At 50.9% G+C, this 22,676-nt stretch overlaps 1 protein-coding gene across 5 annotated transcripts in view; it reads left to right on the top strand.

The window, feature by feature from the left end:
- The window catches only part of MGAT5B (alpha-1,6-mannosylglycoprotein 6-beta-N-acetylglucosaminyltransferase B), an 81,067-nt gene that overhangs the window by 46,525 nt on the left and 11,866 nt on the right, over positions 1-22,676 (top strand). For 4 of the 5 annotated variants that reach the window (XM_027518550.1, XM_027518554.1, XM_027518553.1 and 1 more), the window contains 4 exons: positions 11,670-11,801; positions 13,133-13,266; positions 17,500-17,630; positions 18,079-18,084. In XM_027518550.1, coding sequence (XP_027374351.1) covers positions 11,670-11,801; positions 13,133-13,266; positions 17,500-17,630; positions 18,079-18,084 — 403 coding nt within the window. The remainder of the gene's footprint in view (positions 1-11,669; positions 11,802-13,132; positions 13,267-17,499; positions 17,631-18,078; positions 18,085-22,676) is intronic. The other variant, XM_027518549.1, reaches the window with a different exon arrangement.

Raw genomic sequence — 22,676 nt, 5'->3', positions numbered from 1 at the left:
AGAATTTGTGAAAAGATGTGTGAATTCCTCCTGAGCCTGCCTTTGCACACTTTAAAGCACCCGTGTTACCCCTTGGCTGCAGGGCAGGGGCCGAGTGGAGGAGGCAGGCCAAGGAGGTAACCCCCAGAGGTGGCCGGGGAGTAGGGCCTCTTGTGCCCCTCCGGGGACATTGTGTGAACCTGCTGACATGGAATGTATTGGGTTGGCCAAACAGTTCCTTGGGGGTTTTCCGTAGCATCATATGGAAAATCCCAAATCAACTTTTTGGCCAGCCCAATACTTCATGCCACGCCCTCTCTTGGATGTACTTTTTCCTGGTGACATTTGCTGGTTGGGCCTAGCCTATGAGCTCCCCAAACTCATTCTCTGCCGGAACCACCCGAATACATGCAGGCCTTTCCTTGACTGGACGCTAACATACAGAGGTGATTCAGTTTGCTAGAGTTGCTGTAACGAAGTTCCACAGGTTGGGAGGTTTAAACAACTGAAGCGGGTGGTCTCCTGCTTCTGGATGCTGGAAGTCTGAGATCATGGTGTTGGTAGGGTTGATTGGTTCGGAGGCTTCTGTTGGTTGTCAGTGATCTTTGGTGTTTGCTGGCTTGTGGAAACATCAGCTGCGTCTTTGCCTTCTTCTGCACGTGGCATTCTCTCTGTGCATGTGTCTGGGTTCAGTGTTCCCCTTCGTATAAGGACACCAGTCGTATGAGATCAGGACCTACTAATGACCTCATTTCAACTTGGTCACCTTTGTAAGAATCCTACCTCCAAATAAGGTCCCATTCTGAGGTTCTGGGGTTAGGACTCCAACATATGTTTGGTGGGGGGACAACAAGCCAAGCTGTAACAATTTGGTGACTGTTTGAGCCTAGAAAGGGGTCACAGGCAGAGAGATCACTGAATACCGGCATGGTGCTGCTGTGGGTTCCGTGGGAGGTGGGATCATCCGCGGTCCCGTCTCCCAGCCTGGCGGAGCCATGCTACGCAAGAGGCACCAGGGTCTTGTGAAAATAGATCAGCAGGATGTGCAGATAACCCGAATTCTGAGAGTCGCGGCTGGGCTCCTGCCACAGAAACGTCTCCCCGGGCCGGCGAAACGCCACGCGTGGGGAAGGCAGCAGGATGGGGATGCTGCCCGTACATTTGTCGTAGTTTATTCACAGATGTTCACGGCAGATGTCTTGGTCACTGACTTGACAACGAGGCTGGACAGACGAACCGCTTTTCTCTGCTCCTCGTGTTTTGGTGTTTTAATTAACCGACGCACTGGCATGATGTTTGGGGCAGTGCACGGCATCCACATCTGGTTTTGCTTCTGCAAGATGTTTCCGGGGTGACGGCGGTGGCGCCAGCGGCGCGTGAGGACAACAGGCTCTGATCAGACTGCAGCTCAGGGATGTCAGGCAGTCCTGCCCGTGCCCTGCACATGCAGCGGGAGGAGACACGAAGCCAGAGCCCCCGTTGGCTGCATCTGAGACGTCCCCAGGGATGTCTGGATCCATGGTGGGCATTTTAAAATGAAGCCTTTCCCCTTCCTGCCTGCCCAGGATCGGCTGTGCTCATCCATTTTATTTGCATAATTTCAAGCATCATTAATAGTACATGGCATGAGGAAAAATGACTGAGCTCTTCCTCCCTCCATGAGTGAAATTGGGTTTAGTAGAAAATTAGTTGACTTAACTGGCAAATGATGAAAGCTTGAGAGGAGAATGTTTAAATAAGGAGGGTAAGGAGGGGAGACTCTTAGACGTCAAGAACCGGCCCTGGTGGAAATTGGTCTCTTGGCCTTTCTGTTTGTTCAATGTTTGTTCAAGGGAAATTCTGGGGAGGGTCCCTGGAGAATGACGAAGGCAGGGACTGCATCCTGTCCTTTGTACTCAGCCCAGCTTGACCAAGCTGTAGCCAGTAAACCCTCTAAGCTGCCAGTCCCAGCAGGCCTCAGGGTTGTTTTTGTTTTTTAATATTTATTTATTTGGCTGCACTGGATCTTGGTTGCAGCACACTAACTTAGTTGTAGCATGTGGGATCTAGTTCCCCGACCAGGAATCGAACCTGGGCACCCTGCATTGGGAGCTCAGAGTCTTAGCCACTGGACCACCAGGGAAGTCCCTGTCAGTTCAGTTCAGTCACTCAGTCGTGTCATGACTCCATGGACTGCAGCATGCCAGGCTTCCCTGTCCATTACCAACTCCCAGAGCTTACTCAAACTCATGTCCATCAAGTTGGTGATGCCATCCAACCACCTCATCCTCTGTTGTCCCCTTCTCTTCCCGCTTTCAATCTTTCCTAGCATCAGAGTCTTTTCCAAGGAGTCAGTTCTTTGCTGTTTGTATTGGAGTTTCAGCTTCAGCATCAGTCCTTCCAGTGCATATTCAGGACTGATTTGCTTTAGGAAGTCCCTGTGAGCATGTTTAAATGCTGGTGTGAAGGAGCCAGAAAAGGGAGTGGTGGAAGCTCCAGGAGGAAAGATTTTATCATGGGTGACCCCCAGGAGGAAGGGGAAGAGAGCAGGATGTAGTGGGGCTGCCAATGGGGTTACAGGATGGGGCCTTCCCATCGATGCTTTTTATTTTATCTTTTAGAACATTCTCTTGTTTTGGCTGCTCTGGGTCTGTGTTGCTGCATGTGGGCTTTCCATGGTTGCAACCAGCAGGGGCTATTCTCTGGTTGCGGAGCTGGGGCTTCTCATTTCAGTGGCTTCTCTTGTTGCACAGCATGGGCTCTAGTACGCGCGGGCTTCCGTGGTTGCAGCATGTGGGCTCAGGAGCCGCAGGGCTCAGGCTTCAGTAGTTGAGGCTCACTGGCTTAGTTGGTCCGCCAGCTACTGGAATCTTCCCAGAGCAGGGATTGAACCCATGTCCCCTGCACTGGCAAGTGGATTCTTACTACTGTGTCACAAAGAACTCCTTATTTTATCTTTGATGTAGGAGGAATGAGCATCTTCTGGGAGTGAGGTGGAGGGGGCAGGAGGTGTAAGGAGAGTGGACGAGACTGGAACAGCCCGAAGGCTGCCCTGGACTTCGAATGTGTTAACCCTTCCCCAAAACCCTTGAGCCAAATATGGCAGAAATCTGATGATTTGACGAGGCTGGGAAGTGGCAGTGCAGATATTCATCATGTCATCGTACTATTTTCTATAACTTTCTGGATGCTTGAAATATTTGATTGTTCAATCAGAACAGGGGAGGAAGAGCCATGTCCAGCTTCTGCTTGGCACTTAGCAGACCCTGTACACAGAGGTTCTTTCTCCCCCACCTCTTCCTAGAGGAGGCATAAGAGGCAAATGGCTAATTTACAATAAAACACTCCTTCCCCTCTCCCTTCTGTTTGTTTTTAGCCACATCACGTGGCTTGTGGGATCTTAGCTCCCAGACCAGGGATCAAACTGTGCCCCCCGCACTGAAAGTTAGGAATCCTAACTACTGGATCCAAGAGAATTCCTGCCTCTCCCTTCTTTTGCCTTCCTTCTCGTCCAAGGAGGCCTTTTAATCTGTGTAGTGGGATCATGTTCAGCACAGCTAGATACCACAGAAGGTGGGAGACGTCTGCTGCTGGAGGCCCAAAGTCTCCCTGGTCCCCAGCCTTCATCCTTCCCAGGGATCCAGGAGAGATGATTCCCTGCTCCTCCCACTCCATGCTGCTCCGAGCCTCAAAGAGTGGGAGTCTGTTTCTTGCTAATCGAGGCCCCTCCCTAAGTCTTGACCTCACGGATGCAGTGGCCAAGGTGCCTTTTCCAGCTCTGGTCTGGTCCACATTGGGACTGGGAGGTTGCAAAGGAAGATCGATTTAAAAGAAATCACAGGCTCTCAGGAAAGGTTCATGCAACCCAGTGGGTTGGGGAGAGCTTGGGGGGAGTCAGAGAAGAAAGGAAGAGGAGGGCTGGCTTCTGCAGGCTTTTGAAGGAAAAGTAAGGAGGTGGGGTTTGTTCTGGGGGTGGGGAGGAACGCATCAGTACACCTTCAAACCTCAGGAGCCATGGGTTCTCATAAAGGAAGGGGGGCATCCTGAGCAGGAGAAGGTCTTGTCCCATGGCAGCAGGAGAGGAGGGAGGCAGATGGTGGGATGAACTTCCTGGAGACTGACATGCCCCCCACGGGAGGGATAAAACTCTGCTGCTCCCAGCTCAGGTCGGGGTGCTGGTAGAAGACAGAATGGTCTGAATAACCCCTAGCGCTCCTTCTAACTTCCCCAAAATAGTCAGAGGGCTCTGGTAAAGAGAAGACTTTCTTGGAACCAGGCTGTTCTTTCCTGGGTGTTCTGGAATGGACTCAGATCCCCACATGATTCATGGCTGGCACCTCAGGGCTGTGTCTTTAACCCACATCCCCCACAGGACTTGTTCCAGCATGGCTGAGAGCAGCGTCTCACCCTATCTTTGTTTCCTCTATGGGTTGGTTTTCCACGAATGTCTGTGGGCTCCCCAGGTAGCGGTGGTGGTAAAGAACCTGCCTGCCAAGGCATGAGATGCAGGTTCAATCCCTGGGTCAGGAAGATCCCCTGGAGGAGGGTATGGCAACCCACTCCAGTATTCTTGCCTGGAGAATCCCGTGGACAGAGGAGCCTGGCCGGCTACGGTCCATAGAGTCGCAAAGAGTCGGACACGACTGAGGCGACTTAGCCATGCAGCACGCATAGAAGAGCAAAAGCGCCTAGGATGTGAGAATCCCCAGAAAAACTGAAAACCAACATCCCAAGGGCAGGCCCCACCCGAGAGCGAAGAGGCGGCCCCTCTGGGACCAGCCTGGCCATCAGGAGCCAGAATAGACCTCGGTGATCCAAACCTGCGCCTGGGCCCAAGAGCCACCTTCAAGGAAAGGCTGGCTTGGCGAGAGGAGCCTGGATTCCTGCTCAGCACTTACGTGCATGGTTACATAAATGGGAAGGAGGCAGGGGACAGCCAGAGGGATGCGTTCCTGGCACTGCAGCCCCCCGGGAGCTGGAGGAATGAGTCTGTGGTTTCAGCCACCTCTCCTGGGAGTGGCAGCCCTATTCTTAGCCCTGAGTTTGCTTACTAGGAAGGACTGCTGGGGAAGAAATGTTGGCTTTGGACCACAGGCCTGATGCACGCTGCCCAGTTCCCTTTCAGCATCTTCCCACCTGTACTTCCTTTGGGCTTTGGCTAAAGCATGGCTGGAGTCAGCTCCGATCTGCTTTTCCTTTGAATTCCTGCTTCCTCTGAGCCCTGACTCCACTGGGGACCTGGCCATTCCCTTTAGCTGTCATCCCTGACACTCTGAGGACACTGTCTTGTCAGGAGATGGAAGCTGTGGGTGGACCCATCATGAGGGCATCATAAGGCTGCTTTTGTCGGGCTCAGGAAGGTCAGCCCATGCTGGGCAAGAGAGGAAAACCTGCAGGAGAATTTAATTCCTTCCTCGTTAGTGATGCTAACCTGCCTTCCACAGCAGCTCGTTAGATGCCCAGTTAACTGTCTACATTTGCTTCTTTGTGTTCCTTCTGTTCTGGGGAAGGGGCGGCAGGTGCTTTAACAATGGACCTTGGGAGAGCAACAAGGTCGATGCCGTAGTGCTCGGGGGATGGGCACTGGATGGCATCAGAGGGCTAGCGGACCCCGGAGGAGACAGAGGTCCCGGGTTGCCCAGCCAGGTGCTCCCAGTAATGAGATGGATCCAGGGAAGCTGAAGTTACCCTGTTCTCTTAGCTCTTGAAGGCAAAGATCTTTGAGCACTTCGTAAGATGCTTTTTAATTAGGTCCTTCCCACACAGAGAAGACAGACAGGGAGAGAGAATAGTCTGTTCCAGAATTTGAGCGCTACCTGGAGAGCTTATTTCCAGCCACAGACCAAGTACAGGGAGACATAAACCCGAAGAATTTTTAGCCTTGGAGGGACCATGAAGATTTGCCCGCGTATCACAGAATGGAAGTGGAGGTGCACTCCGGAGCACTGCTACGTCTGTGCAAGGCAACCCAGCAAATTCGTGCTGGAGCTCATGCCCAGGGATCCTCTTCACTGTTAGAACTTGGCACTTTCTTTCTTTTTTTGGTACATGGGAAGAAACAATATAAATTCAAAACTTACAGATAAGGGTTAGCTCTCTCACTCATCTCTTTTAAAAATTTATATGCACAGAACTCAGCCTTTTGATTCCGAGCTGAGAGTTTTTTTTTTCTTCTATTGGGCATGGGTTGTATTTTTTCTTCTCCACCTTGTTGCATCCTACCTTTTGATCTTTTTTCTTTTTAAAAATATTTATTTATTTGACTGCACTGGGTCTTAGTTTTGACACTTGGACTCTCTGATCTTCATTGAGGCATGTGGGTTTCTGTCCCCTGACCAGGGATTAAGCCCTGTCCCCTGCATTGGGAGCGTGGAGTCTTAACCACTGGACCACCAGAGAAGTCCCACCATCTTTTGATCTTTTGGCCAAGAGAGTGGCTAATACATCCTGCTCCGCCTATTTGCTGACCCTCTCCATTGTTGGGGGGGGCTTCCCTGGTGGCTCAGTTGGTAAAGAATCTATCTGCTACGCAGGAGACATGAGTTGGATTCCTGGGTCAGGAAGATCCCTTGGAAAAGGAAATGACAACCCACTCCAGTATTCTTGCCTGGGAAATCCCATGGACAGAGGAGCCTGGGGGGCTACAGTTCATGGGATTGCCAAGAGTCGAAAACAACTAAGCGACTAACACTTCCTTCCATTGTGGGGGGCCCTGTAGAAGATGGGGCAGGCGTGCCTCTGGGAGGGAGAGTGCTGGGCGTGTGTTTGTGGGGCTGTACATGGACATTGTGAGTGTGGATAATCTGGTTTTGGGTTTTTATAAAACTTTTAGTAAAATACGTATAAAGTTTACCCATCTTAACCACGTGCAGTTGAGTGACATTAGATACATTCACACAGTTGTACAACCGTCACCACCATCCACCTCCAGAGCTCTTTCATCTTCCCAGACTGAAACTGTCCCCAGAAAACCCTGACTCCCCGTCACCCCTACCCCCCGCCCCCGGTTGGCTTTCATAGACGGATTAGTCTGGGTTGGGAACATGGACCAGATGACTGGGTGACCAGTATAAGGACCATGTCCCTAGATCACCCCTCCCCCATCCCCTTCGTCTGCATTGAGACTCCCACGCAGGTGGCCTGGGGACATTTGGAAGTTCATTGCAACTGCCTAGTTTAGCAATTCCACGGAAACTTCCCAAGGCTGGGGGTGGTCGTGGGCAGGCGGACGGGGGCTACTAGGTGGGTGCATCTGAAGTCCCTTCATGCTGAGATGCTGCTTGTCCCCGTCTCAGCAGTGCCGTGGGGGTGCGGTGGCTTCCCGAGCCCCTCCAGAAGCAGCTCTGGGTAAGAGTCAGAAGAGAAATGAACTTGAGGTTGGAATTATGGGACCATCTGGACAGGGGCCTTTTGAGGAGTCAGCGGGTAAGGTGGAATTGTACAACTGAGCCTCCCTGGCACCTTTGGCTGAAGGCTTGTCAGGAGAGTGTTTTTCAATTCATGTCGCTGCTCCAACCAACCACTTAGCGTAAAATTGCCCATAAAAGTAAACTTAAATTACAAGTGATAAAACCATAGCCCCTCTCCCCTCGACTGACCCTCTCAGCTCTTCTCTGGACAAGCTCAGACTCCTCCTGATGAGAATAACGAAGAAACTGCAGACGCACTTCCAGTGCACTCACTGTAAATTGAAAATCTTTGTTTTCTGTGGCTGTGGGGGCGGTGGGGCTCCTTGTTAACTCCCCCTGTGAAGGGGACCTGCTGTCTCGGCTGATTTGTCTCTCCTCCTCTTCTTCCTGCCATGATGTCCTTTGGGGACCCGTGGGGCCACTTGTGTCCAGTACAGACCAGGAGGTCTTGGTAAACTGTGGAGATGCCCACATGAGCCCTGGGCTCCTCTCGCTCACCCATCCCTTCTCTCCTAACATGCTTTTCTTGATATTTTCAACCTTTAAAACAGTTCTTTCTCGGGGGGAGGTGGGGTGGTTCACCGGGTTCATTGCTTTGTTAATTCATTCATGAACCTGATACTTATTGGGTCAGATCCTGTCCCAGCTCTGTGCTTTCAAAGGTAATCTAGCCCTACCCTGGGGGGGCCCAAGTTGTCAGGAGGTGACTCAGGGCAGTGCAGAAGGATGGTAGAGAGGGCAGTGGGATGCCAGGGCAGGGGTATCAAAGGAGAAGGGCATCTCACTCTGTCCAGTGGTCCAAGGAAGGCTTCCTGGAGGAGGAAAGTGAAAGTCACTCAGTCCTGTCTGACTCTTTGCAACCCCATGGACTATACAGTCCATGGAATCTCCAGGCCAGAATACTGGAGTGGGCAGCCTTTCCGTTCTCCAGGGGATCTTCCCAACCCAGGAATCAAACCAGGGTCTCCTGCATTGCAGGCAGATTCTTTACCAGCTGAGCTACCAGGGAAGCCCTCCTGGAGGAGGAGGCAAGGTTTGCGTCAAGGAGCAGGAGGTAAGAAGGCTGTGAAAAGGATCAGATGCAACCAGGGGTGACTGACCAGGTTGACACTGTGGAAAGATCTTTCCATAAAAGAGTCAGGCAAGACTAGAGGGAGGCAGAAGAGAAATGAAATGATTTCAAGATTCTAGCTGAAACACGACTGGGGCCTTAGATGAGGGGTGTGTATGTGTTGGGGTGGGAGTCAGGAGTTTCCAGACTTGGCAATTCAGAAGGTGAAACTTATGACTGAAGTCATAACAATCAGTGGAACTTTCAGTCTCCTTGCCTCACTCGGTCTTATCAGGAACCTGGTGAGGTAGGCATTTTTTGTCTTTTTCCAATGAAAAAAATGAAACTCCTAGAGGCTATGATTCCTCCAAGGTTAGCAGCAAAACTAGGCCTGGGGCCAGTCTCCACTGGTAGCCTGCAGCTTCAATTTCGGGATGTTACCGTGGACTGATGACACACCGCTGTATTGTCTGATGCCCAGTGAGCCTGGGGAGAAAGGAGAGCTCGGCCGGTGGGAGTGTGGGTGCTGGAGCCTACTGCCTGGGTTCCAACCGCAGCTCTCCTCCTCCCTGGCTCTGTGATCCTGTTTCTTAATCTGTAAAGAGGGGAGCAGGTTAGGAATGGGTCTGCTCTCATAGGGTAGTTGTCCAGATGAAAGGGATTGATGAGTTAATGAGTTGAAAGCGTGTGGAATGGTGCCTGTGTTCAGAATGGTAGCCACGAAGGTGACGGAGATGATGACAGAGGCCCCGGAACATCAGTGTGGCGTCATCTTCCCAGGAGAGGACCCTGACTTGTCCATCGGGCCTCCCAGTGGCCCTGGTGTCTGGGGCTGGGGCTAGGGTCAGGGTCGAGGCAACCAAAGGGACCCCCCCATAACTTTGTGGTACTACTCATGGCTACAGAGGGACATGTTGCCTGGTAACCAGCCAGAAAGGCAGCGTGGGGAAATCATGTGACTGGTGCAGGTAGCAGCAACTAGACCCACCTACGGTTTATATTTTCAGAATCGTCTTCATTTTTCCCAGACCCAGATTCCATGAGGGAGGAGCAGCCACCCCCTTCCTCAGTTCTGCAAGAGGCATCTTTCTATTTGAAAGACTGTCTTTCTATTTGAGGTTCTCAGTTGAGTGGAGGCAGTGGGGAGGGGGACCAGGGTCTGTCCTAAACCCAGAGCTTCTATAACCCAGGACAACAATGATGCTCCATCTGACTGGAGGAGTTTGGGGGTGTGTGTGTGAGAGACAGCTATCCTTGAAAGAAAACAAGATTCCCACAGAGTAGAATATAAAACCTGCCTGACACTGAAAAATACCGCCAGACATTTCATAAAGTCTCCAGGTTATGGGAGCTGCTTCCTGTGATAGTGCCAGACCTCTGAGGTCTAGACTTTCTGAGTACTTCAACAAAAACGCTGAAGAGGCGGGCCCTGCCTTAGAAGTCCTGGCTTTGAGAATCCTGCCTATGGCCGTCTGGGGGATCACTGGAGATTGGATGGGTGGGGAGTAGGGGAGCTTGGCCAGTTTTAAGTTTAAAGATAAACTACTGTGCAAAATAGTTGAGTATTATCTATTAAATTTAACAATTACTCCTGGATAAATACCTGAGAGCTTCAGAATTTTTATTTCTGATTATATACCCCCCAAAATTCTTGCACATTTACATCAAGAGGTGTATGTATAAGGATATTTATATTGACAGTGGGCAACAGGAGCAAAAATCAGGAAACAATCTGTCTGCCTTTCCACTGAATGAATAAACTATGGCATATTCACACACACACAAGAGAAATGGGGAGAAAACAGTTATAAGATTTTTGCACTTCCCTCTCCCCACTTAGCAGCAAAGGTTCTCACACTTGGGGCGCTAGTGTAGGGAAGCTGAGTGAGGCTGGGGTACACTGGCTGGTGGGGAGCAGTACAGAGAAATCGCCCTCTGTCTTGCTGCCCTTCTCTGCTGGCACAGGCCACCTGATGCCTTGATCCTCGTCTCCCAAAGCTTCCCTTGACATCGTTCCATCACGGCTTTGTCATCAGGTTGTCATAAACATCGCTGAAAAGGCTGCGTTAGGGCAGTTTGCTCTGGGGAACGGTGCATTCAGAGCCTCTGTTGGTGTGTTGCTGAGTGTGAGCAGGAGAGTGCAGAGACATCCAGGTGCTGGTTTTCTGCCTGCTTGAATTGTCTCAAGGAGCCTGGGATGTGACCCAGGGAACAGATGATAATCCTGGCCCCTTTGCCGGGTGGATCCCTGCAGGGACTCACTGGGAGGGAGGTCTCGCAGATGCCTTCCAGCATCTGGACCACGAATCCAAGGGAGGCAGGAATCAGGGGGAGGTGAGAGGTTGCTGGGGGCCCCCAAAAAGGAGGGCTTCCCTGGGGGGCAACACTACTCCCTGCCAGACTCAGCCACTCAATACAGACTTACTGAGTCACTGATCTAAAAACCCCATCATCCTTGTAGGGGGAGTGTAGGCAGGCTTAGCAGGGGCTCCTGGAGGGTGGGCAGGGGTGAGCAGGACAAAGTTCATGCTGGCACTGTGGGGGCCAGGCAGGGGCCTCTAAGCTTGTCTCCAGGGAGGTGGACCTGGGAGAAGGGAGGCCATGTCCTCCAGGCTCCAGTGTGATGACCCAGAGACTCCAAACTGGGTCACCAGAGGCAGCCCTGTCCCAGAGGAAAACGTGCGAGTAAGTGACCCAGCAGTCAGGGTCCCCCGTGGGCCAGGGCTGGGCTTCTCTGTGGCCAGCAGAGCAGGATTGTATCTCCTGGGACTTGGGGTTGGGGGCCCTTCGGCTCCAAACAAATGCTGAAGCTGTGCTGAGGACCTTTACTGGTGTACATGGCACTCTGTGAATGAACGTCCACACCCCTCTGGGTGGACACAGCTCTGTGGAGATCAGGTTTGTGCAAATTAACAGAAGGTTCTCTTCCTTCTGGCAGGTAGCCCAGGCCAGGTGCAGGCTTGGCAAGGTAGCCCAGGCTGGATTTCAGTCCCATTTACCCCTCGCTGGAGCCTCTTGTGCAGTGAAAAACCTATGCAACTGTGCATGGAGGCCCTGTTGGCTTCCTCTCCAAGAGTCTGCCAGGATTCACGCACTGACCTCCCTTTCCTTTACAGTGTTCCCCCCTCCCCATTTTATTCTGGCCTGTAGGAACCAGGGCGAGGTCCAGATCCCCCACACACAAGGCTGGATGGGAAAGTGGGTCTGTGGGTCCCTCTTAGGGCTCAGACTCTGAAGGGTTCTTCTCTCAGTAACTTAGGGGTGCCGCCAGGCCGGGGGAACTGCCCGCTCACCATGCCCCTGCCATTCGACCTCATCTACACCGACTACCACGGCCTGCAGCAGATGAAGCAGCACATGGGACTCTCCTTCAGGAAGTACCGGTGAGAGGGCAGCGGGAGGGTGGTGACTGCCCACTGGTCCCCAAGGCAGGGGTTACACTGCCCGGGTTCCAGGGCAGAGCGAAGGCTCACCTCCCACTCCCCAACCCCCACCTTCCTTCCCAGACAGCTCTGCCTCCTGGCTTCGGCTGACTCGGATGACAATTAATAAACCACAGCCAGGTGATCCAGGGCCTCTCTGCTGCTGGGCAGGCTAGAGGGTGGAGGGGATGAGGTCAGAGCTGACCCCGTTGGAGAGGGCAGAGGAACAGCAGGGAGTGGTGGAGGGAACATGGCACAGGGCCGGGCATGAGCCCTGTGTGTGAGGACCCAGCAGCCCCCTCCCCACCCGCTCCTCCACCCAGCCCCATCTTGGGCGGGAGGAAGGCCAGTGCCATCGCTTCATCTCTCTGCAGCCAGCAGGATATGGGGTTTAATTTAGCACAGAGAGCCCTGCTATTTATTACGTGTGCTCCAGTCTCATTGACTATCCCACATGATTTTATTAGGAAAAAAAGTGACAGGCAGCGTTATTGCTTTTATTATTAATGCGTGTTCTCCATGCACTCGGGGCCTCCTCCTCCCAATCCTGCCCCTTCTCTGGGGTGGGGAGGAGTGCTGACCTCAGCAGTCCGGACACTTCTGGGTCACCTGGAAGGACTCTGGGTGGGGGAGCGCCTTGGAGGGGCGTCTGAGACTCAGCAGTTTTCTTTAGGTGCCCGTTCCCGGGGTGGCCGAGATGCAGGGAGAGGTTCTGGGCTCTGGCCTCAGGGTGGGACAGAGCCCCCACCAGCTGGGAGGCCCACCCGCAGTGGCCATTCTTGCAGAGGAGACTCTGAGGCACACGGTAGCTGGTTCCCTGGGGCCCTTCTCTTCTGCTTCTCAGTCCAGAGAGGCCAGGCACTTCCTGGGGGCGGCAGGTTCCTGGGCAGAGGGGCTGTGGACTCCCTGCTCACGGAAGTGCAATTGTGCTGGTGAATCCTGGGCAGTGGGGAGGGACCGCATTCCAGGAAGGGCCTCCCTTTCTAGGCTCCCTTGGGGCAGCTGTAAAAACTAACAGTTTCTGAGTTAGTGGTCCATGGTTCAGGTAAGACTTGGAGATGGTTCGGCAGTTGTTATCCCCCTTTGATCGATGGGAAAGCTGACCCAGAGAGGTTAAGGCACTTGCCTGTGGTCACGCAACCAGCTAGTGTCTGAGCCCAAGCCCTGACCACACATTGCACTACCCTGACCAGCCAGCTTCGGGTTCCAGAGCCCATGGCTGGGGCCACCCCAGCCCAGGGAGACACCGGGAGATTGGTGACCTGGGTTCCTGGGGGGTGGGGTGGGGGCAGGTGCCGCATCCGGGTCATCGACACCTTTGGGACCGAACCTGCGTACAACCACGAAGAATACGCCACGCTGCATGGCTACCGGACCAACTGGGGCTACTGGAACCTCAACCCCAAGCAGTTCATGACCATGTTCCGTGAGTGTCCAGCCGCCCCATGGAGTGGGGCGGGATGGGTGGGGCCTCTCCCAGGGGTGGGGAGGAGGCAGGTCCCGTTCTGTCCTCTCCTTTCTTCCTTTTGGGGTCTGTGTGAGGACAGAGATGCATCCAACCATCGGCCTTGGCTAAGAAAGCCTCGATCCCCTCTCAGCAAAGGTGTGAACCACAGAGCCTCTGGTGGTGTGTGCGTGGGGAAGGGTGGCCTGGGGTGGGGGTGGGGCGGTGTGGTGACCTTCTCAACACTTGGAGGATGCAGTCTTTGTCCTCCTGGAGCATAGGTTGCTCTCAGAGAGTAGCTGAGCACAGGGTTCCGGACCAAACAGGATTCTGTGGCCTTCCAGAGACATTCCAAAGTGATGGAGACCTAATGAGTGGTGAGGGGCAGCACAGTGAGGCTTTCTAAGCAGAGGAAACAGATGTAGTGAAGATGGACATGGAAAGAATGGAAGGTTCTGGAAATGCAAGTGTTCCAGGAGGCTCCAACACTGGGGATGATGAGAAGTCAGGCTGTGGGTGGGGGCTGGAGCTGCTTCAGGCAAGGGAGGCCATTTGAGCTGAGCTTTCAAGATTTTTTAATGAGACTTTAAAATGTGTACACACTGACCTCCCCTCTTCCATGCAGCATGCTGAAAATAATTTAACCTTTTCTTGACAACTCAGGGTCAATGCTCTATCTCTCTGGCATGAAGCCTGCCCTGCAGGGCCGGCAGAGGTGTGCAGAGCCTTGTCCCCTGCCAAGGGGCCCCTTGTCCTGTCACTGTGTGATGTGGCGCTTTTTCTCCTAGATGGGAGGCTGTCAGCTGTCACTTTTAATCGTTGTTAGGCTATCTGCCTGCCGTGGCATCTTGCATGTCTAATTGGCGGCTCTTTGAAGGCTGTGGGTCAGAAAGTCAGACAAGCATCCTCATCAGGATTGTCTCTAAGTTAAGAGTGACTTTGGTTCCAAGCAGGGTCCTGAGGAATTTGCTTATAAGTAAAGTAGCTGATTTTTACTCAGCCCGTCAAGTGACTGCATCCCTTCTGCGTGTTTAGTGACTTCTTTTGTGTTACTGTTTAGGTTCTAGGCTGCATTAGAGGAAGATGAGATTTTTGAATAATACACGAGCTTGATTTGGAGAAGGAAATGGCAACCCACTCCAGTATTCTTGCCTGGGAAATCCCATGGTTAAAGGAGTCTGGCAGGCTGCGGTCCATGAGGTCACAAGAGGCAGACGTTACTGAGCGACCAAACCACCACCAATGGCTTGACTGGGAAGGTGGGAAGTTTCCTTGGAACCCAGATGAGGAAACTGAGGCCCAGAGAGGTGGAATGTCCTGTCTGAAGTCACATGGTTCTGTGGGTGCCAGACTCCCTCCCCGGGCCCATTGCAGGGTTGTATGAGGCTTCTCCATGAGAAGAGTCCTAACAGGTCATCAGGTGGCAATGTGCTCCCAGCCAAGAGATCGGAGTGGGCTGGGTGGGTAGTGGTGGCGATGCTCTGGACTATGGCAACAGCATATGTGACAGCAGAGAGGGAAAACACAGGATCCGGGAGCAGAGAGGTGGGTCTTTAGCAAAGAGTCCCACGTTTACATTGGATATGGTAATTTGAGAGTCACTGTAGGTTCCTGCGCTAGGGAACGTCATGAAGACTTGTTGCTGTTGTTGTCATGCCACGTAGCTTATGCTTTGCTCGCGGGATCTTAGTTCCCCAACCAGGGCAAACTCCTACTCATCCTCCAAAACCCCATGTCAAATGTCTCTTCTTTTTGCCAACACTTTCACTAATCACCTTATCTATTCCAGGCAGAATGTGTTTATAACTCTTAAACCTAATTCTGTTAAAGCATATATTGAAATATGAGTTATTTGCTTATACATTTATTTCCACTGATAGATTAGGAAACACTCAAACAGGAGCCACTGACTGATTTAGCTTTATTTCCCTGGAGCCTATTGAGGTCTTCAGAAAATGTTAATTGATTGAATAAATTAAAGAAAGAGAACGAAACACAAACTTGCCTGTCTTAATGATATCCTAAGTCCAGAAAGGAATTCATGAGCAGACCTCTTTCCACATCTAGCTGGTTGATTTATCCAAAGAGCAACTGGGAGGCTGGCTGCCTCTCCCCACCTTGCCCTGCCCCCAGGAGCTCTTTTTCATGGTCCCTGTTATTTTAATTGGTTGCAATACTTCCCTGTCCCATGTCTACTAGTTTAGCTAATTTTTCTAAATCTGTCACTTCTTGTGGAGTTGGCGGAATGAGATTTTCTTAAAAATGGGAGAAAATGGCGAGCAGGAGAGAGGCCTGGTTGCAGCCCCAGCTGGAGCCAGAGAGTAGGTACAGAGGCAGGGGTGGGGCTAGGTAGGGAAACTGAGTCAGGGAGAAGAGTCTGTCTGCCCTCCTGGGGCTTCTCCCCGGCCTGGGCAGAGCCTCCTGAGACAGGAGAGCTTCCTGAGCTCTGAGCATCACAGAAACAACTCCTGGCCTCCAGCCCCTCCCTATCCCCCACCCCCACCGCCACCCCCAAGCCTCTGAAACCCTAGTGTGTGCTTAGCAGCTCAGTCATACCTGACTCTTTGCAACCCCATGGACAACAGAGACTGGCGGGCTACAGTCCATGGGGATTCTCCAGGCAAGAATACTAGAGAGAGTTGCCATGCCCTCCTCCAGGGGATCTTCCCCAACCCAGGGATTGAACCCAGGTCTCCCGCATTGTAGGTGGATTCTTTACCATCTGAGCCACCAGGGAAGCCCAAGAATATTGGAGTGGGTAGCCTATCCTTTCTCTAGGGGATCTTCCTGATCCAGGGATCAAACCGGGGTCTCCTGCGTTGCAAGTGGATTATTTACCAGCTGAGCCACCAGGGAAGCCCAGAGGGGAGATCATTTTGTTTTGCAGCCAGCAAAGACTTGTCCTTACAATGGTCAGATTTTCACACTCAAGAATCCATGAGCTTTCTGGATAGAAAACCACCACCTCTTCTAAGATGCACCAGATACTGATTAAGAATTTTGTGGGTATTGAGGGGGTTGGGTGGACATACCATGTCACATCTACACATTTGATTAAAGTATACATCCCAGGACTCCCCTGGCAGTCCAGCGGTTAAGACTCCGTGGTTCCATGGCAGGGTGCGCGGCTTAGATCCCTGGTGGGGGAACCAAGATTACACACGCCAGGTGGCACCACCAAAAGGGGAAAAAAAAAAAAAAAAAAGTATATCCCGATTACAGAAATGCTAAAATATGAAAAACGTGCATCTGAAATGAAGAAACGGGGTGTTTGGCCTCAGGGTTGTTCTGGGAAATCAAGGGCATATGGCTGCTGCCAACCTATTTCCCACATGCAACCTCTCCCACCAGGAAGGTAGAGTAGGTGTAATTGGGTTCCATAGGCATTCTGCTCGAGGTCCTTTGCATGGAAAGGAGAGACCCTGTTCCTTGCAGATGGATGGCGCCTGTGCCCACTCCTTTAGCCGGCCGCGGCAGACGAGCTAATCATGCCTGGAGCCTGGCCGAGGAACTGGAGACGCAGCTGAAACGCACATCCTGACCCTGGTGCTCTGGGTTCTGGGAAGTGAGTCAGGGTGCGAATCCGCGCTTTGCCGGAGACCTAAGGACGGCAGACAGGCCCTCAAAGGGAGGGCACTCAGACCCCAGAGAAGGCTCTTGGGAGGAGAGGAGGTGACGTGCGAGTGGGGCCCTGGAGCGGAATACGGTTTTCTTATCGTGGAAATGGGCGGTGGGCGCTTAAGCGAAGGGCAGGGCAGAAGTTTGCAGGTGTGAACGCGGAGATGGGTCCGCGCATGCGTGAACCAGCCGGGCCAGGAGCTCCCAGGGGCCGGGGACACAGACAGCTCCCTCCCTCTTAGATTCCGACAGTAACAGACGAACAAATCACTATGTACTGTCGTGTCTGATCAGTGAGTTCTGGGGCAAAAGATATAGCAGGGAAAGGAGACGGAGAGGGGCTGGGGTCAGGAAAGACCTCTCAGCAGAGCCCTGTGAGCACAGATCTGCATGGAAAGAGAGAGGGGAGGGGGTGAGAGATGCCGCGGAAGGGGGCCAGGGCCCTGATGGATGGATGCTCTCCCCACCGCCCAACCCAAATCGCACCCCTTACCTCCTACCCCCTTCCATTTCCCTGCCAAACGGGTGTCCCCTCCAGTGGGGCCAGTCTGGGTAGACCAGGGCATGCCCCTTCCTGACCTCGTGGTCTGGCTGCAGCTCACACCCCGGACAACTCCTTCATGGGCTTCGTGTCCGAGGAGCTCAATGAGACAGAGAAGCAGCTCATCAAAGATGGCAAGGCCAGCAAGATGGCAGTGGTGTACGGCAAGGAGGCGAGTATCTGGAAGGTGAGACCTGCCGGCCCCCAGACCCCATCACCAACTCTCGGCCCCCAGGAAGCTCCCAACCCCCAGCCCTGGAAGGTGGAAACGGCCCCCACTAGTGGTCAAAAAGAAATGCCATTGGAAATACCGGCCAGGGACTCCTGCCTCACTCCCCTCCCTGCCTCCCTCCCCTCCCTGCCTCCACTCTTTGCAACAAATTCAAACGGCTTCATCCCCCGCCCTTGCTCGGGTGGATCCACAAACACTCTAACTCACCAAAGGGGTTTAGGCTACATGTGGGGATTCTGGGGGGTGGGAGGCAGGGGAGAAATAAGAGAGGACTAGGGATTGGACCCCAGCTTAAGGGCAAAGTCCCTCCAAGAAGCACCATCTGTGTGGGACGTTACCGCTCACCTGGCCACTGACCTGTTCTCTCTCCTCTTTTCTCTCTGCCCCCCTGGCAACGAGGCAGCTCCAGGTATGGTGACTACCGCGTGTTCCTTCCACGTCCTGCCGCTCCCTGCGCTCCAGAGGGTCTCCCCGGGGGATGCTCCCAAGTTGGGCTTTCTGGGCTTGGTAGCACTGTAGATGACCAGACCAAGGTGGGAGAAGGGTGATGGGGACATCGGGGTCTCAGGTGGGCTCTTTCTGGGCCCTGGAAGTCAGGGTCCAGCTCGGTGTGGAACAGGGCAGCTCCTAGGATGGACAGTTGACCTAAGGCAGGTGACATGAGGTTAAAGGTTAATAATAAAGATGCCCATCATGGGAACCATCGGGCAGCCACCATACTCCGTGTCGAGCTGTCACATGACCATCTTAATGAATGATTCTCACGCTGTATGGATTAGGTCCAGCTGTCAAAGAAAAGCCCTAACCATGACTGAGACAAGAGGGAAGTGTGTCCTCTTTCCTGTTGACAAGCCCTGGAGCTGTCAGTGTTGGGTTGACCCCTGGGGCTCTTCTCCCCTGGTTGACTCGCTGCATTTAGTTGCCATCTGCAGTCTTGCTTCGTGGTTTAAGATGACCACAGATTGCAGTCATTACATCTGCCCTTCAGCAGGTGGTGCTGGGTCGGGGGCTTTGGAGGAGGAAGAGGAGGAAGGCCAGGTTTAGCATATCTCCTGAAGGTTACACACAGCTCTGCGCCATATGGCCCCGTGGCTAGGTCTCAGTCCCAAGGCCAAAGCCAGAGTTAGGCGACACTGGAAGTAGATGTGCTCTAGCCATGTGTGCCCAGCTTAGCCCTGGAGTTCTGTGACTGAGTAAGGGGGAGGAATTAAGGGACATCTCGTGATCTGTGCCAAGACAACCCTCTGAGGTCGCAGCCATGGTTAATACTCATCCAGCCAGAGCTTACTGTTGCCAGGTACTCACATTATTTTCTCACTTGCCCATCAACTGTGAGGTTAGTGTGACCAACTAGTTAAGTGGGCGGGGCTGGGATTAGAACCCACATCTAAGTCTAGGGCCAAGACTTTTAATAGCCTCCTTTTTTTATGATGCCTTGGATGATGGCAGAGAGAAGCTCTGCAGGCTGGACTAAGGGTCCAAGACCTGGCTGAGATGTCAGTGGCCACCATGGAGTGTGGGGACAGAAGCAAGGGGCCATTTTCATATGATGCCAGACAAGCTGGCTGCCAGGATGCCTGGGGCATTGGGCAAGGGAGTGAGCACAGACAGTGTCTGCTTGTGCCAGAGAACACTGTTCAGAGACTGCCCCAAGAGAATGAGAGGTCATGAGATCTGGGAAGAGAACGGTTTTATCTCAGGCTCAGGAGCTTCTGGGATAGCCAGGAGCAATGCTGTACAGCAAGAGACCTCAAAGAAGCTTCTTCCAAAAAAAGATATCTGTGCTCTGGTCTTTGTGACCAAAGGCAGGCAGAGGCGGCCGGGTGAAGAAAGGAATGACAGCAGCATCCTGGGACAGATGCCATCCGGAGTTCAGGGGACCAGGTGGCAGAGGCGGAGGAGGAAGGAGAAGGCGCGGTTGTCACATCCTTAGGGGCGCGGCAGCCGGGATCAGGGCGAGGGTTTGATGACTTTTGTGTCGAGGAGGTTTGTCTTATCCTGGGTCCCTAGAGCTGGAGGCTAAGGCTTAGATACTGCTATTTTATGAGAGTCTGTCCCAGGGACTGGGAGTGAGAGGATGGGTAAAAGACTGCTTATCCAGGTGCAGGCCAATCCAGCCTTGCTGCTGGAGGAATCATTCCGGACATCAGAAGTGCCACGTGGGGGACCTAAGCTCGGCTTTTCAAACTGCAACTTGGCTTTGTTTTGTTTTTGTTTTGTTTTTCCTCCTTAGGTTTACTGAGGTATAATTGACAAGGAGAAATTGTGTGTATTTAAGGTGTACAACATGATGGCTTGCTATACATATACATTGTCAAATGAGTACCACCATCAAGCTGCTTTACACGTCCATCACCTTATATGCTGTGTGTCTGTGTGGTGAGAACACTTAAGGTCGACTCTCTGGGAAAATTTCAAGTGTACAGTACAGTTTGAGTAACCGTAGTCACCAGGCCGGTCGTTAAATCCCTGGATTTATTCATCTTGTAACTGAAAGTTTGTCCGCTTTGACCCCCATGATCCCGTTTCCCCCACCCCCAGCCCCTGACACTAACCATTCTACTGTTTCTATGAGATTGACTCTCTTCAAGAGATTAGTGAGATCCTACAGTTGCTCTTTTTCTGAGTCTTAATTAGCCTTTCTAAATGAAGTGGAATAGCAGAGCAACAAGAGAATAAAAGGATATCAGAGGACTTTATATGTATCAAGGGTAACTACTGTTTTGTAAAACTTTACATTTACACACATAAATACTCACATATGTATATATATATTATTAGGTGAGAAAAAGTTGGTGAACAGTGCATGTGACATGAACCCATCTGTGCATGTATGTGTGTGGTTTAAAGAAAATGTATATCCGCTTATCGTGCATAAAAGATCTGAGGAAGGCACAGGAGAAACCGTTAACAACAGCTGCTCTGGTGATGGGGTCAGAAAGTTGAACAGGGGCCTTAGAGACATTTTCTTCACACCTTACATCCTTGATGTGATATTTTTCTGGGGGCATGAGTCAATTTATAATAAGTAATCCTTTCTACATTTGGTGTGATGACTGATATTATTTGACTCTGAATCTACTATTTTATTAGTTGGTTTCTTTTTTCTTTTCTGTTTTTTAAAAATTTACATATTTATTTACTTATTTTTGGCTGTTTCTTTGTTCCTTCGCAAGGGTTTTCTCTAGTTGCAGCAGGCAGGCTTGGTTGCCCTGGGGCACATGGAATTTTCCCGGACCCGGGATCGAACCCGTGTCTCCTGCTTTGGCAGGCATATTCTTAACCACTGAACCACCAGGGAAGTCCTCTTTTTCTTTTTCTCAGCCGTTCCATGTTTTCCCCCCTCACTTCTTGCCTTCTTTTACATTGATGTACTTTTTAAAATCCACCTTTCTTTAGCTAATTATGTTCTCATATTCTTTAGGTTCTGATTTTCTTAATGTTTTTGTATTCTTTAGGCTACTGTAAAGGTTATAACATACATCCTTGACTTATCAAAGCCTAATATAAGTCAATACTTTAAAGCTTTTATGGGGTTGTAAAAGAATCTTTAAATGTTTTATTTCTATTCTCCCCAGCTGATATACTCTTATGGTATTTTAATACTGTCCAAATATTGTATACCACACAATATATTAGTATTACAGTTGTTTCATAAAGTCAGTGTTTATTTACATTTACTCACATCTGTCCTTTTTATTGATTTGTGTTCCTTTCTACGTCGCTGAGATTCCATTTAGGATCATTGTCCTTCTCTAGAAGGAAACACCCTAGTCTGGGTTTGCTGTTTTTGATTTTTCTAAAAATGTCTTGGTGGTTATGTTCATCGTGTACAAATTCTAGCTTGTCCTCTGCCCTCTGTCATTCTGCTAAGTCAGTGTGGGTCTTATTGTTCCTTTAAAGGTGATTTGTGTGCGTGTGTTTTCCTTTGCTTGCTTTTGAGGCTTCTATTTATTTGGTTTTCAGTAGTTTCACTAAAAGAAGCCTCCGTGGTTTTCATTGTTTGTTTTGTTTTTTATCCTGCATGGAGTTTGTAGATCTTCTTGGCTCTGTAGTTTGGACTTTCACTAATTTTAGAAAATTCTCAGCTACCATTTCTTTAAATATAGCTTCTGCCCCAATGTCTCTCCTCTTTAAAAAAAAATTTGACCAATCTGCACAGCTTGTGGGATGTTAGTTCCCCGACCAGGGATTGAAACCCATTCCGTGCATTAGAAGTCAGAGTCTTAACCGCTGGACCACCAGGGAAGTCCCTGTGATCCGTTTTGAATTAACTTTTATATATGATATGAAGTACGGATTGAAGTACTTTTTCCCCTTTCCTTAAAAAAAATGTTTTTTTAATTTGTATTTTCTTCCCCTTCCCTTTCCTTTTTTTTTTTTTTTTTTGCATATGGATATCGAGTGATCCGTGACCATTTGTTGAAAAGACTGTCCCTTCCTCCACTGAAATGTCTTTGCGTCTTTGTCAGAAATCAATTGACCCCACATGTGTGGGTCTATTTCTGGACTCTCTCTTCTGTTCTATTGATCTATCTGTCTAACTAGATGCCAGCATCACAGTCTTGATTACTGTAGCTCTGTAATAAGTCTCGAGATCAGATAAGTCTGCTCACTTTCTTTGTCTTTTTCAAAGTTATTTTGTCGGTTCTACGTCCTTGCATTTCCAACATTTCCAAATGAGTTTTAGAATTAGCTTGTCAATTTCTATAAAAATGCCTGCTGGGATTTTGATTGGGATTTCGTTGGTTCCTTTTTTTTTTTTTTTTTTCTTTTTGAGTTAGGGGTGGTTCTGGAAAGTAAATATGAAAAATTGTAGAAATAATTTGAGGTCAAGAATAATGTTCTCTTCTTCCAGAGAGGATTTTCTTTTATTCTTGGCTTAGAACTGATTTTGCAATCCCAGATCGTCTTTTTTTTTTTTTTAATTTTTTGGCCATGCTTAATGGCATATGGGATCTTAGTTCCCCAATCAAGGATTGAACCTACACCCCCTGCACT

The sequence above is a fragment of the Bos indicus x Bos taurus genome, chromosome 19 (assembly GCF_003369695.1).
Source record: "Bos indicus x Bos taurus breed Angus x Brahman F1 hybrid chromosome 19, Bos_hybrid_MaternalHap_v2.0, whole genome shotgun sequence".
NCBI lineage: Eukaryota > Metazoa > Chordata > Mammalia > Artiodactyla > Bovidae > Bos > Bos indicus x Bos taurus.
This window is presented reverse-complemented; position numbering and strand designations above follow the sequence as displayed.